We start from the raw sequence: 14,403 nt of genomic DNA on the forward strand, positions 1-14,403 counted from the left end.
GTACAAAAAATAAATTAATCCAACAGGAAAATGGAAGGCAACAGGCAGTAGCAGTAACACTGGAATTAGTAGTGCATTTAGAAGAGAAGAGCCCAGTCTAAAACCACAGGGTGACAGTGTTAAAGGTGCAGTGTGTAAAAAGAAAAGCAAAGTTACTTGATCACTTTCTGCTTAGTTTTAAATGAGTAGATGATGAAATGTGTTGAATGTTGTGTATTTAACTTAACAGGAAAAATCACACGTTTGTGCTTTTGCATCCAATGATCCTCTAGGTGACAGTGTTAGGTCGGCACGTTTGCAGAGAAATCCCAACTCCACAACATATTATAGGTCTGAACACAACATAGACAGTTACTGAAATTGAATTTCATTCAGTGTTACCGATGTCAGTGAATTATCCTGTAGTTCTGTCTGTCTATTTACAATTTAAATGCTTCACTTAACAGCGTCGTGAGGACGGTCATACCTAAATCTGCTTTATACATGTATGTGTTTAATTATTTATTAAACAAATCAATCAATGTTAATGTAAAACTTTATAAATGTATTATTTATGCAATTTTATTACAATAATCATCCAACTAATACGTAATAATTGGGTCTATGACCATCTGCTTCTCACTTAGTTTATCTGAAGAATTTACAGCCCTTAACTGTTTTCTTTTTCTGTATGCTAATCAGTTCACATTTTATGAGTGTATTTTCCGTTCAGATGTTGCATTTCCTCAGGCTTTAGTTCTGTGCTTATCTAAATTATCCTGAAAACCAGGAGCTAAATATCAACAGGAAGCCACACAGGGTTGGACTTGACAGAAAAGAAAATATCATTTTTCTGCACAGATGAGATGACCTGTTGTGTTCTAAGGTTTTTTTTTAGGGTTTCAGTATTTATATTTTACCCAAATGAGACAGCATTCAACGAGGTATACCGTCTCAGTTTAAGGTCTTCTTCCAACACAGTACTTAACTTTTTAAAGAGGAGTAAAGAAAACTGACAGTAAGTCATGTCAGTAACAGGAGACAGCGTGTACGGGTTGATGCTGGTGTTGTTGAATCGAAACTGGAGATTCATGATCTTCATTCCTCTTTTCACTTAAATGATCTGTTATTTATCATCTATACTGCACTGAAGTGATTAGGATAACAGGCATTGTGTTCTCTCACTGTCTTCAAATGGTGTTGGGAACCATAATGTATCCCATGTATGGTGTTCAACCAGCGAATGTCTTTCCTTTGTGTCACAACTTATATCTCAGCTTTGTTTTTAGAGCCATATGTCGGAATGATGGAGTGACTTTCTTAGTAAATGTATGGGAAATGACGTAACCACAGAACGCAATAGCTCAATAGGACATTTTGAACGGACGACCCCTGTATTGTCTAAGTCTATTTCAAAAGATTAGTGGGATGTGAGTAATTCTCATTTATTAATCTTTTCATTTCACACTTTTCTTTTTCTTTAAAGCCCTCATTATTATGTCCACGTCAACCTGTCAGCCCGTGCTCTCACAGTCGTAGTCCAGCTCATGTTAAAGAATTATAAATTAACATAAAGGGCCTTATTTCAAAAGATTAGTGGGATGTGAGTTATTGCTTGCCCACTAAAGCTGATTCTCATTTATTAATCTTTTCATTTCACACTTTTCTTTTTCTTTAAAGCCCTCATTATTATGTCCACGTCAACCTGTCAGCCCGTGCTCTCACAGTCGTAGTCCAGCTCATGTTAAAGAATTATAAATTAACATAAAGGGCCTCCAGTGTGCTTGATGACAGAACGTAGCAGGCATGGAACCGTTACATATGAGGCACAAACCACATCAAAGAGTCATGGTGATGACTTTGATGCCGTGGGCATTGATGTAGGTAAGAAGAACCCTCACCCTCCCCTCAATGACATCGATCAGCTTGTCGATGCCGTGTCGGCCGCCCTGACTTTCCCAGTATGTTTGGTCCAAGAAGAGAGACTGGAGGAGTTTCTCCCTCAACTTTCCGCTCCTCAACACTGACACTGCCTGCTCTGGAAGCCTGGGCAGACACAGAAGTGTAGGGGAAATAAAAAAAAAGAAAAAGAGTTTTAGTTGTAGGTACATTTCAGGACAAGGTGCTCCTGCCTGCGGGGAGCAAAAGTAATCTGTTTGGCCCTCAGCAGGTGAAGTGATAGCCTGCTACGTTTTCAAGGCAACGTGTCAAGATTAAAAACAGAAGCAGGAGAATCTCTTCATCCTGGTTGTTTTGAGGCCAGGAGATAATGAGAAAATGGCTGAAGACCAAACTTCAAGAAAACTAAGAGAAATTTCAACCCAGCTATAGACATGTAAAACCACCAAAAAGGAAAAAAAAAATGAAACACATGATGCAATTTCAGACTTTAACACAAATCTAACACTTGAAGAAGTTGAACAAGAATTCACGTTTAAAAATCTGAATCTAAATCTATTCATGTTTTAAATTGGATTCACTAGGAATAGTAACCCCAACAGAAATTCCATCCAAACCAGTTTTGGAAAAATGTTCCTTACAAATTTGCAAGTGGCCAAAACCATAGGTTTACATAAAGAAAATCAAAGAAGAGTCAACACAGCTGTATCCACGTGAATGCATTTGTTTCAGAAAATGACAGGATGTGTTGTTGACCACTGAATTGTTCAGTTATAGTCTGATTTATTTCTCAGGAGGACACAACCATTCCACAAGAGCATACAAGTTTACAGGTGTTTATACTTGTGGTTGTTTAGCATTGTGTAGCTGCAGGACCATAGTCTCAACGGTCTGGTTTTAAAAGCATTTTTTGTGGAGTCTGTGCAACAAAAATACCCAAATGGACATCACTAAAAAATAATACATTAGCTCACGATCTGGACGCACTAGTAGACATAACCAGGATTTGTCACAGCAACAATCTTTCACAGAAGACGATGATATAAACAGTGGTGGGCTCACGGGGCAGCGTCATGTCAGGATTAGAAAAAAAAACTGTTTTGGTGTGTTTAGTGTGCCCGGTACCACTAGAGTGCACAGAAAAAAGTGATGTGGGCTTTGAATGTGAAGTGGGATGTACATTTCCCATATTTACAAGTGGGAGCAAACATTTCCTTTGTATAATGTAGCATTAAAAGTAGACATCTTATTTATTAAATAACTACTGGATATATATACAGTATATATATTTTTTTCTAAGGTGTGAGAAATTGAAGTGTGCGTCAAACTTGCAGCCAAAACAGTTTTTTGTTTCGTTTTTTTCTCTAGCCTTTTGCACATTAAGCCTGTCTGCAATTGTAGCTGGTCCTTATTAAATCGCAGTGTGACATCAGTGCTTTTATAAAGTAAAGTGCTTCTCACGACAGCCTAGACCCTCATCTGGACTCCTGAGGAGAGACCAGAGTCCATGTGACGAGAGGCCATCTCACAGTAACTACATACGGTCTGTCTGAAGGTCGTTATCACAGACAGTTCAAACCCTCAAACACAAGCTTTCAGGCTGCTGTCATGCAGGCGATTACAGCAGGGGCGTGGAATCTAGGACAACAGAATTGGAGCACAGCAGGCAGCTGGACGGTGAAAGAGCACTGCACCTGGGTATTATTGTCAGTGGTTTGACTGATGATTTAACCACTTTCTCCTCAAATCAGAGAGAATCTGTATGTGAACAACATGCAAAGAGACTGATTTTATATAAATATATATATTTTTATTTTTTTTTATTTTACAAATGTGTTTTTGTCCTCTTTGGTACTGAGGTGTTTACAACAAAAAGTGTGGTCACTTGGCTGTGACTGCTGTTTTACCTCTAAAAAAAAAGTAAAACCAAGGCTAGACAAAGGGTCAGTGGTCACCCTGGAAATGTCTAAAAGTTAGCTTGAGAAGAAGATTGACAAAATATTGAAATTTTTTTGTTTGAAAAAGCAGTTTTGATTAACAGTAAGCTAAAAGATTGGGAAAGTAAGTAACTAAACTTTACTGTTTGTAGTTCTTTTCAGCTTCCAAGTGGGAAAATTCCACTTGGCATATGAAATAATTTTAATAACTGATTGTAAAGGATAAAAACCAGATCAGTTTGTCATAAAATGTAACAGATTTTTTTTTTACTTCAGAAGCTAAAGTTTTCCCTTTAGAAATTACTCAAAATAAAAAAGGTATAACTTTATAGCAGAATTTGTTCAAAAATGTTTTTGTGGCTGGGTTTTTTTGGGGGGTATTTATTTCTTCAGAAAAAAAACAGAGCATAAACTAAAATGACACCTGTAATAAAGTGCCAGACATCGTTTTATTCGTCTTCTTTGTGTGATGTTAGAATCCGAAAAATCCGGAGATGAAAACGATATCAGGTCACAGTGACAGCCTGTGTTCTGGGAGCGTAGTTTGATTTGATAGGTGTTGCATTTAATTTACTTTCATTCGTACTGTTGCTCTTCTGTGTGGCTTTAAAAGCAGGAATAAAAGCTGCTTTTTTTTTTTTTGATGAGGTTCACAGGGATTTTCAGAGAAGACACACACGGGCATTTGTGCCAAACCACACTGTCTGGTTCCCGAGTGAAATGACTCGCTGCTTTATTGATCAAAACAGGGATGGAATGAAAGCGGTGCCTTTTTGATGTGTACTTTCAAACTGCAAATCCTCCTGCAAATGAACTGGGGAAATCACCAGCAAACCCATTATCACTATGCAGCTTGTGCCCCGCCGTCATTTGATGTTTAATTTGTTTGCAGATTAAATTTTAAATGTGGCAACGCAATCCAAATATAAATTCGAAATGTATTTACGTATGTGTCAAATTATTGAGAATAGAAACTAATTATCTCATCCAAACTTACTCTGTGATTCCCTCCAGCAGCCTGAAGTCCAAGTTGTCCTCGTTGCGATCAAAGAAACCCTTATTGTGGGTGAAGACCAGCCGCCGGGGGTTGTTGGTCTTGTGGATGATGTTTGTTAGTTGTATGGAGTCCTGGTCTCCACAGTCAGCGTGGCGGCCCAGTACCACGCACTGGTCCTCGTGCCGCGGCCTGAACCCACAGCAGCTGGGATCCAAGCGGTTGTGAATCTGAAATCAGAGTCTTTGTGAGAAGTCAAAGAAAATTCTTTTCAATTATAGGGTTTCCTTTAATTCTCCTTTTTTCTGGGGAAGGTTTGAGCTACTAATTAAAAGTGATTTTATTTTAAGCATTTGTCTTTTGAATAGTTTAATATTGGCCAGCAATCATCAACCATTTACCCCAGCCTGCCACTGTATTCCAAAATAAACATGAAATAATATCTACAGGTGTCTGTCCAGAAAGATTAATTGTTTCAATAAACTGTATCTATGATGGTTAATATTTTTCCTTTATGATAATATATTTGAGAGACCTTAAATAAAAAGAAAAATTAAAAACCAATGCTTCAGAACAATGATCTCACCAGTGTTTATATCCACTAATAAAAACAGGTTTTTATAGAATTGACCTAAAAGCAGAGACATTTTATGAGCCATGTACAAAGTTCAGCCTAAGGCTAATCTGTGGCTCCTGGACAGGTTATATGTTCCTCTAAAATAAGAAATTAAAGTTCAAGGTAAAGTTCAGCTCTAAATAAAAATTGTGCATTTTGCTACACACAACTCCTGTGCATTTAAATCCATCTGTGAAACAGCACAGTAATTACTACCAGTGGAGGATTTCTTACTATAAACACAACAGTCGCTGACGGTCATTGGATACAAATAGCAATTTATTTTGAGATTGTTCAGAAGAAAAAAGCGTAAAGGAGTAGTGAGACCTGCTATGATGTATAACTTAGAAATGTTAAAAACAGGCGGAAGATATAGAGGTGTGGTTGAGATGGTGGGGTACAGCACTGGACATAGTCAACAAAGGGTGTTGAAGACAAAGCTGCCAAGCAAGAAGAAACTTTTTTTTTTTTTTAGTTTGACTCAGCTACTTTAGCATCAGTAGCTTTATTAACTCGTAATGCAAAAAAATGCGTTTTTCAAAACTGTTAGACACCTGACAAGGGCTGGACATCTATCAATGGCAGGTAACTCCCTGGACAGTTCACCTGTCAATCAAACGCCCATGTATAATTAGTATAAAGTGCATGGACAACGACATAGCCTCACCTTCCTATGGAATTTAAAGTGTCCAATGCTTTATTGATGAGGAAACCCGACTCCCCCGAGTAAAGCCACACACACACACACACACACACACAGAGGAGAACCGGACGGCTGATCTGAGGTCGTCTTGTTGCTGTGGGAGAAGAGCGTTGACAACTCTGCTGCCCTGTGACCCTTGCATATTTTTGAATTATTCAATTCAATCTACCCTTTGACCCTGTTGAAGACAACTACTGTTAAACACTGTTTGTTCCACAACAAAGCAGGAACCTCGGTGGAATCTGCATTTAAAGCCTCTGCTTTTTGTTGAGTGAAGTTAAATTGAGGTTAGAAAATGACCTTTGTGTAAATATTCAAATATCTAGGACTGAGTTTGATTCAGCTACTTTAGAATCAGTAGCACAATATCGAATCATTATATATGGTGCTCATCATATTGTTCTGCAAAAACCTGTTATTATAATCAGTGTAAGCATCAGCGCTGTTGTGTGTCCTTAATGCAATAGCTTTGCAGGTCCTCCTACACAGGAAACAAGGCCTTTCTACAGCCAAGAGGGAAGTCTCTGGGGATATTGAAGTATTTCTTCTTGAGAAACAGTTTGTGGAAAATGTTAGCAAAACACAGACACGAAAGTGAAAAGTTGCAGAGGGAGAATTTTAATCACAGATAAAGTCCCCTTGACAGACTTTGTTACCTGTAACAAGAAGTCAAAGAGCGCCACTCTGCTCCACTCCCAGTGATGGATGGTGGAACAGCCAGAGTCCAACTTGGGGCTGATGTTTTTATCCCAGCACTTTTGTTTCAGTGCTCTCTGGTAGCCGCCCCACGTTAACCTCACTTTGGCCCCATCTGCAGCAAGGCCCTCTGGGTAAAGAATTGCATCCCATAACACCACTGGACACGGCTGGCCGTCTAAAGAGGGAGGAATGAGGAGACTCCATGTCAGGTTTCAACAACTGCCTAGTCCTATGGAAAAGTTATTTTTATCCAAGAAAAGCTGACTGAGCGATGGCCTCAGTGGCATTTGCAGTTTCACACATTGTACAGGGCAGTGATTTCATCTACAGTCAAACTACAACATTGATTTCACTATAACTACAAGTCACTTTGAACATTGAACATAGAAATTATGCTTAAATTAAACGTTGTGTGAAATTGTCAAAATCAACACAGATTTGCTTTAATTCTCTCTAATACAACTTCTTACAGCTATTAAATATTATTATATCAACAAATCACCAGAGTCTTTTTGATTCATCTTCATTCAGTGTGTCTCTTTCAGAGAACTCCCTACAAATTATTGTGTCGTAATAATAAAAAAAATATATTATTATATTTTATGAACCCAAGCAAAGCTTTTGGAAATGACTTTCTTAAAGTATACAGTCTGTGAATTTAAAATTTGTGTAAAAACAGATGAATTACCTCCACCAATAAAACATTTAAAAGAAAGAGCAGAGAGAGTGGGAGTGAAGTAAAAGAATGTTTACACAATATTTGGTATGTGAAGGCCAGCTCCATGCCCTGGAGGGGAAGGGTGAGCATGGACGTCCTTGGTTTGATGTAGTCTCACCATTAACTGTGACTTTTCCTTCTTTTTGTTTTTGTTTATCAGAACGACACTGGACCTTTAAACTCGTGCAGTGAAAGAGTTGATAACTCACTGAGCTGGATTTCTGTACAAAAGGTCTTGGGCCAGTAATCATGTTGTATTAGAAATGTTGACTATTCGTGAGAATAAATCTGGAATCATTGTGTTTTTAGAAAAGAGAATGAGAGGTCTCTGCAGGTTAAACTGTCAGACGTGTTATTAACAAAACATTGTTACAAAGAAGTTTTGAAACTCAGTGAAGGGCAAAGGCGGAGAGAGACTTTGAAAATTGTTTTTTTGAAATTCTATAATTTAGTTGTCTTCTTTTGACAAGACACAGTAAAAGATGGAATAATAGAAGTTTCTTTTTCTATTTTGAGACTGCAACTGAAGAGAAAAGAAGACGAGTAAAACATAAAGATGTTTCTTTTAACTAGATGCACTCTTCTAGTGCTGATCCAAGACTTTTGCACAGTATATTTAAATTGTTTCACAACCAAATATGTTCACTTTACAAGGATTTATTTTGTGGGCATTCAAGCATGGTTTTTATTAAATCTGACCTTGAAACAGTCTCCCTGGGGTTGACGATATGAGAGAAAAGAAGAAAAAAAAATAACACTATTGCTAATGAGATTTTAAGGAGATAGTCTTCCTGTGCAGCTCTAAGTGGATTATCCTTGGATTATCAATGCTCAAGTCTTCAAACTATGTGCCACTGCATCTAATGAGTTGAAATCACACTGCACAACTCCATCTGTTCATTTCATCTTTGGATCTGTACTTTGCTGATCTATTCTTATTTTCACATGACTAAAGTCTGCTTTATTACAGTGTGGAAAGGATTAGCACAGCGCATGGCACAATGAACTGTTAGGAATCAGTGGGCCATATTGTTGAACAGCTAATAATAAAAAACACTGTTTTCATCAAGGCCTGGTGCAGTTTGTTTAAAAAAACAACGTAAGCACATTGGAAGACAATAAATTTGAGTAGAAACATTGTCTAATAAAACAATAAAATAATTAAACTTGAGATCACCTGCTATAAGGTCACTATGGCAGTCAGTAAATTGCAATGATTATCAACTGGCGGCCCACCGATTCTCTAACATACCATTTATCAGTCAAAAGTTGTTTCTTCAGCGTTGCCCTGAGTGTAACATTCTTTGATAAAGAAAACTCGGACACAGTCAAATCTAGTTAAGTGTCTGTTTTGCTCAACAGCTACAAAAACCATGGCTCTGATAAATCTGCTGTAACTTGTCTCCGGCCTGTTTCACACTCTCAGATAAAAAGCCGTGCTGCAACATAACATCGTTTATTTAATGAACTTGGAACATCCTATAGGGAGAAAACGAAGTTACCTTAGTAATTAAAAATACCTCAGTATCCTTCATAACTTTCTTCCTAATGTACACCACTCCAAAGATTATTTAAAAAATGCATATTGTGGTATACTTTATAGTAAATCAATGTTGCATTCCTCCACTGCTTGCAGCAAATAACCAGTGGTGAGGATGGTATTTGTATTAAGGTTTATTATTGATGTTACTGTACTTATTCAAATGTGTTCTAACCATTTAGATGTGCACAGACACCATCTGGATTCAATTCAATATTCAGTCTGCCTCCGTATACGCATGGCTCTGATTGTACTGAAGAGATATGAAGAGATTATTTAGATCCACTGCAAAGATTTTCACTTAATGGAAATCATTGAATGGAAATAGGATAAAAATGTTTTCCTCAGATAACTTTCTACAAATGCTCCTACACACAGTTTTAAAAAGAATTTATTATTTCATCTTTAGGTATTCCTGTGGACTCACCACCCGCAGGAAGGTTTAGGGGGGTTGGTACGATGCAGTGTGATTTGGGTGGCAACTGCTGCCCCCGTGACCCGGTAATGGATAAGCAGATGAAAATGGATGGATGGATGGATCTTTAGGTTAATGATCGTGAAAATATGATTTTGAACGCCCCTGAACAGCAGCTACACTCGGGCCCTACTGTACACACCTTTACCACAGAGCTGTGATCAGTGACATCACTGCTGACCTACCATGTATGAATCTGAATTTCCTGCTCACAGCTGGTAAAGTTCTGTTCAGTCCCAACACCCTGTCCAGATGGAAGGCAAAGACCTGAGTGGTGTCCACTGGGCTGTGGATGACTCCACACTGGCCTGTACACACACTGTGGTTGTTACTGCTCAGAGAGTCACTGGCCTCGCCCTCAAACATCAACAGTGATGGAGAGTTCTCCCGGTAAACTTCTCTGAGGCGCAGAATTTTGCCGTCGGCAAGATAACGCATGGCTTTCACGTCCTGTGCACTGAACCAGTGCGGCGCACGTTGGCTGTATATTCGGATGGAGCTGACCTTGGACCATCCCGCTCCATTGTTGTCTACAGGTTTATAGTCTATATCCCTGCTTTCCTCTTCGGCTCTCCTTGGTGCAGAGTTACCTTGGATTTGTCCTGCGTCTCGCTCCAAAGTGCGAAATTTCTCGTGCGTAAAAGCTGGCGTCGGTATTCCATTATTCCTCACTTTCTTCCTAAGTTTCGGTCTGACTGTTCCCCGAATGTTTGACGGTTTCATGCGTTTGGATCTGAGTGTTATGTACACCACGTTGGACCGGGTCGGAACCACAGTGTTGGTGTCGGTCAATGTGTCCGCAGAGTTCAGAAGGGCCACGTTGGTGTCCAGTCCACGGGTGTGTCCGTACTTGTGCAGGTCAGTCCTTCTGTCCCGTTGCTGCTTGGAGTGTCCCACGTACAGAACCACAAAAAACAAGTAGAACAAACATACAGTGGCGATAATCAGTGTCCTTTTGGAAAGAGGGCACCTCCAAAAGCTGCTGCTCAGTCTTAGGATAGAGAAGCACAGCCTGTGTAAGCGAGGCTTCCCCATTTGAAACCAGAAGTTTTTTTCATGGTTGAGTGTCTTCTGTGAGCCAAAGTCAGACCAGGGAGGAGCGCACAACTTCCGAAAGTCAGGGGAGGATTTGTGGCTACACAGGCCACGGAGGCAAAAGCGCAAATGGATGGAGACACCGGGGAAACCCCCTCCTCCAGCAGGAAATCTGAACACTCACAAGTCCGCTTTGTCTGCTGTCAGATATGAAATATCTGAAAGGATAGAGTGGAGAAAGAAGACACATGACTCACTACAGCCTGCGACACTGGGAAATAAAAAATAACTTTTGTTTTTTTACACATATACTGTATATATATATATATACTGTATATATGTATATATATTATATATATATATATATATATATATATATATATATATACTGTATGTTGTGTTCCATAGGGCATGATGTTATCAAAGAGTAAATGCACAAGTTAAACAAAACTAAGGTGAGACGTCACTTGTTCTTCTCTATGAACAGTTGAATCATCATACGTTTTAGGCGACATCTGCTGGCCAAGTTTAACAATTCAAAATTACAGTATAAAGAGCCCATTGTGACAGGCAGAATAGAACAGAATAGAATTTTATAAAACCTTTCTTGACCCCACCCAGTCGAAATCATTGTGTTGCAGCAACAAAAGGACAATAGTAGAATAGACTGTACGATAAAAAATGGGAAAAAAGTAAAATATTGTGGTAAAATTACAATGCAGGTAGGATCAAATAAGAAGTCCTTTATTCGTCCCACGGTGGGTTGAAATTTACAGTGTTTACAGCAGCAGAGTACATTGCAAAATATAGGGAAGTAAAGTATAGCATAGTGCTAAAGTTTTTAGAAAAAGCGGCTTTTCTTTTTTTTAATTATTTTTACTGCTCGGTTTGCAGATCTACATTATTAGTATAAAAGTATAGTATAAAAGTATAAAAGTAAGTAATAAACCAGTGATTGCACATAAAGAAGTGAATGATATTGCACATTAAAACAGCCAAGATATATAAAAACACTCAAATACTAACACTTTTGAGGCCATGTATACCTTTCATATTTACAAAAGAAAATAAATGCCATAATCTGAAGGTGTTTTTGAGTCATTGCACAGAAGAAGAAGATAATGCACTTTTTCGCTCAGTGTGTGTGTGTCATAAGATGGATTGTGAGGGAGTGGAGGAGAGGTAGGGGGGCTTTCATGTGAGTGTGTGTATGTGGGAGAGAGAGAAAGAGAGAGCGAGAGAGAGTTTAACACTGTGCTGGTGATGTACAGTCGATGACGCCTGCTGCTAAAGGAGCTGCTCATTGCAGCCACGGTGTCATCCGCAGGGTGAGAGGAGTTGTCCACCTTCACCTATTTCCTGTGTGAGGTCCAGAGGACAGTCTAGGACTGAGCTGTCACCTCTCACCAGCCTGACCACACTGTTCCTGTCCCTTTTCGTCCATCCCCCTCCTCTACCTACAAATATCTTCTCAGAGTATAATGTGGTTCAAGGAGACACTTGTACTAAGGAAATGATGACACCAGTGACTAATTTTACAGGATTTCCTGACCGTAAAGTGTGTTAAATATAGGCCCATTGTTACTCTCTGTGGTCAACAAGAGAATTGTCATCCTGAATGGGTGTTGAATTTTTATTTCTTAGCCAAAAAAGTTAAATGAAATGTAAAGTGAAAAGATGTACTAAAGCGATTTGTTCGCTCAGGACAATAAAATGTGAGTTAGTTCATATATTGCTTAACGATAGCAAATACACTGGCTTAGATACATAGAAAGTAGACAAAGACTCGCACATCTGGACTCCAGAGAGATTATATTGAAATTTAATAAAACAAAAATAAATCAATGAAAGGATGAAAAGCAAAAATGAAACAAACATGAATCAAGGTCAACCAGGAAGTATCTCATCAATAGCAGGACAAAGCAAATACAGCTAATAGTAAGCCAAGATTAGAGCTAAAGAAAAAAAAAAATCAAAAGTAGCATCAAAATTTATCATAATTAGCCTTAGCGAAAAATCTATCAACGTAAATAAAACTTAGGGAGACGTTGCTTTGTTTCAGCAAAAGACAACTGCAAATTTAGACATAAAATGCACTTCCAATAACGAGGACAGATCCCTGGGGAGTCCCAGCAGATCGACTGACAGATGCTTCAATTATCATCACAAATTTCACACTGTGTGATTTTCTTTTGTTGTTGCAGGAACACTGGAATTGGAATTTCTCTGCCAACGGGGTCAGAGAAGATGGGAATCTCCACCACTGTTTACTGCGTCTTTTGTCATCTTTATGTTCAGCCGTTAGAGTTTGTCACACTGTTGTGAAACCTGGATGACTAATGTCAACCCAGCTGTGCGGCTGGAGAAGAAAAAAAGAAGAGCTCTTGGTAAATAAATAAGTCCTTTCATTAAAGATATCTGTAAGACCTGTTGTGCAATCACATGCTTAGGAATATTTCATATGGATGGATATGGAGCTGCAGTGCACTCTATTAAGAGGAAAAGGTGCAAATGTACCAGAATGGCTACCCACCATTAGAGCTGTTATTGTTTCTTCATAGTCATGACACACTGCAGCATTGTACCGTTGAATGTTGAGCAGCTGCTAAAAGTACATTTTAAAAAGGGGGCAAAAATTCCACTCCAACATTATTTTCTAAAATATTTTTTAAAGAATGTGGTGTTGTAATCTCTTTACTTTGCTTGTTTTTTTTGTTTTCACCATCTGCTAACTGAACAAAGTGTAAAAGACACAGGTGTGAGATATGCTATAACATATAGGGAAAAAAATACAATTCTTTTTATTATAAGATTTGATGCATTTTCTTGACCTGACTCAATGCAGGTAAAGGTAATAAAATGTATTAAAAAATAAAACATCTGTTAGTATGGTTCAGGCCAACAGTGGCAGCAGAGAAGCCTCTGTGTGTTTTTCCTGGCGTGCTGGAGTCTCACACTGAGTGATTGGATAATTGGCATCACCTGAATTGCTCCCCTCCCTCTGCAGGCTCTCATACATTTACCTACACACACACACACACACACAAGTGAACACAAGTACAGTGTGGGTATAACACTCAAATCCAACTGTGGCTGCAGCACAGTAAGAAAACAATTTAGTTTTAACATGCTCCGAGGAGAATGCAGAAGTTGGCTTTTAGTTGTTGCCTCAGTGTTGTTGTTGGGATATCACAGCTGTGCACACTCAGTTCAACCAGGTATGTCCTCCTTCTGTTTTTTAATTTAATTTACAACAATGAGAAAATATAGATGAACCTTTCGGTATTGTGTTTTTGTGTTCCTTTTCCAGGTGCCACAGTTCTCCACCATGCTGCAGTGGAAACGATTGACTTAAACTTTAACTCAACCAATATGACTGACTTTGTTTACGCGATTTCTGCAAATGTTGTTGCTATTGTCTTATACGGAAGCACCTTTGTCCCTGTCAAAAAGATAGAGATGGGCGATGGTTTGTACTCCAGGGTTTTGTATGAGTCTAATTCTTTCAACAAAAAGAACACAGTGCACTGAAATACAACTCTAATCTGCTGTCTTCGTAGGGATGTTTTTTCAGTGGGTGTTCTGTGCCGCCGTGTGGGTTGTGTCAAAGATTGGGGACGTGATACTTCAATCTCCCAAATTCTACCCTTTGGCGATGATCAGCGGGGCGCTCTGGGCCACAGGTGGTGTACTTGTATCTTCTGAACTGAAAACTTGATGGCATTATTAAAAATGGGTCTCATGTAGGACCAGAACCTTCTGATGTGGCAGATGGACTCATTAACACTCAGCTCCGTTCATCTGTCAC

General features: G+C 38.8%; 2 protein-coding genes across 5 annotated transcripts in view; one reads left to right on the top strand and one right to left on the bottom strand.

Annotated features, from left to right (window-relative positions):
* Positions 1–10,800, bottom strand: part of gask1b (golgi associated kinase 1B) — a 12,316-nt gene extending 1,516 nt beyond the window's left edge. The window contains exons 1-4 of one of the 2 annotated variants that reach the window (XM_025063276.1): positions 9,746–10,800; positions 6,785–7,002; positions 4,813–5,039; positions 1,881–2,025 (exon numbers count right to left, since the gene is read on the bottom strand). In XM_025063276.1, coding sequence (XP_024919044.1) covers positions 1,881–2,025; positions 4,813–5,039; positions 6,785–7,002; positions 9,746–10,595 — 1,440 coding nt within the window. In that variant the 5' untranslated portion in view covers positions 10,596–10,800. Of the gene's footprint in view, positions 1–1,566; positions 2,026–4,812; positions 5,040–6,784; positions 7,003–9,745 lie in introns of those variants that run through there. The other variant, XM_008326601.3, reaches the window with a different exon arrangement.
* Positions 10,801–13,485: 2,685 nt separating this feature from the next.
* Positions 13,486–14,403, top strand: part of tmem144b (transmembrane protein 144b) — a 7,433-nt gene continuing 6,515 nt past the window's right edge. For 2 of the 3 annotated variants that reach the window (XM_008326596.3, XM_008326600.3), the window contains exons 1-3: positions 13,506–13,813; positions 13,906–14,064; positions 14,156–14,278. In XM_008326596.3, coding sequence (XP_008324818.1) covers positions 13,723–13,813; positions 13,906–14,064; positions 14,156–14,278 — 373 coding nt within the window. In that variant the 5' untranslated portion in view covers positions 13,506–13,722. Of the gene's footprint in view, positions 13,814–13,905; positions 14,065–14,155; positions 14,279–14,403 lie in introns of all 3 variants that reach the window. The other variant, XM_008326599.3, reaches the window with a different exon arrangement.

The sequence above is a fragment of the Cynoglossus semilaevis genome, chromosome 15 (genome assembly GCF_000523025.1).
Source record: "Cynoglossus semilaevis isolate Cse_v1.0 chromosome 15, Cse_v1.0, whole genome shotgun sequence".
Classification (NCBI taxonomy): Eukaryota; Metazoa; Chordata; class Actinopteri; order Pleuronectiformes; family Cynoglossidae; genus Cynoglossus; species Cynoglossus semilaevis.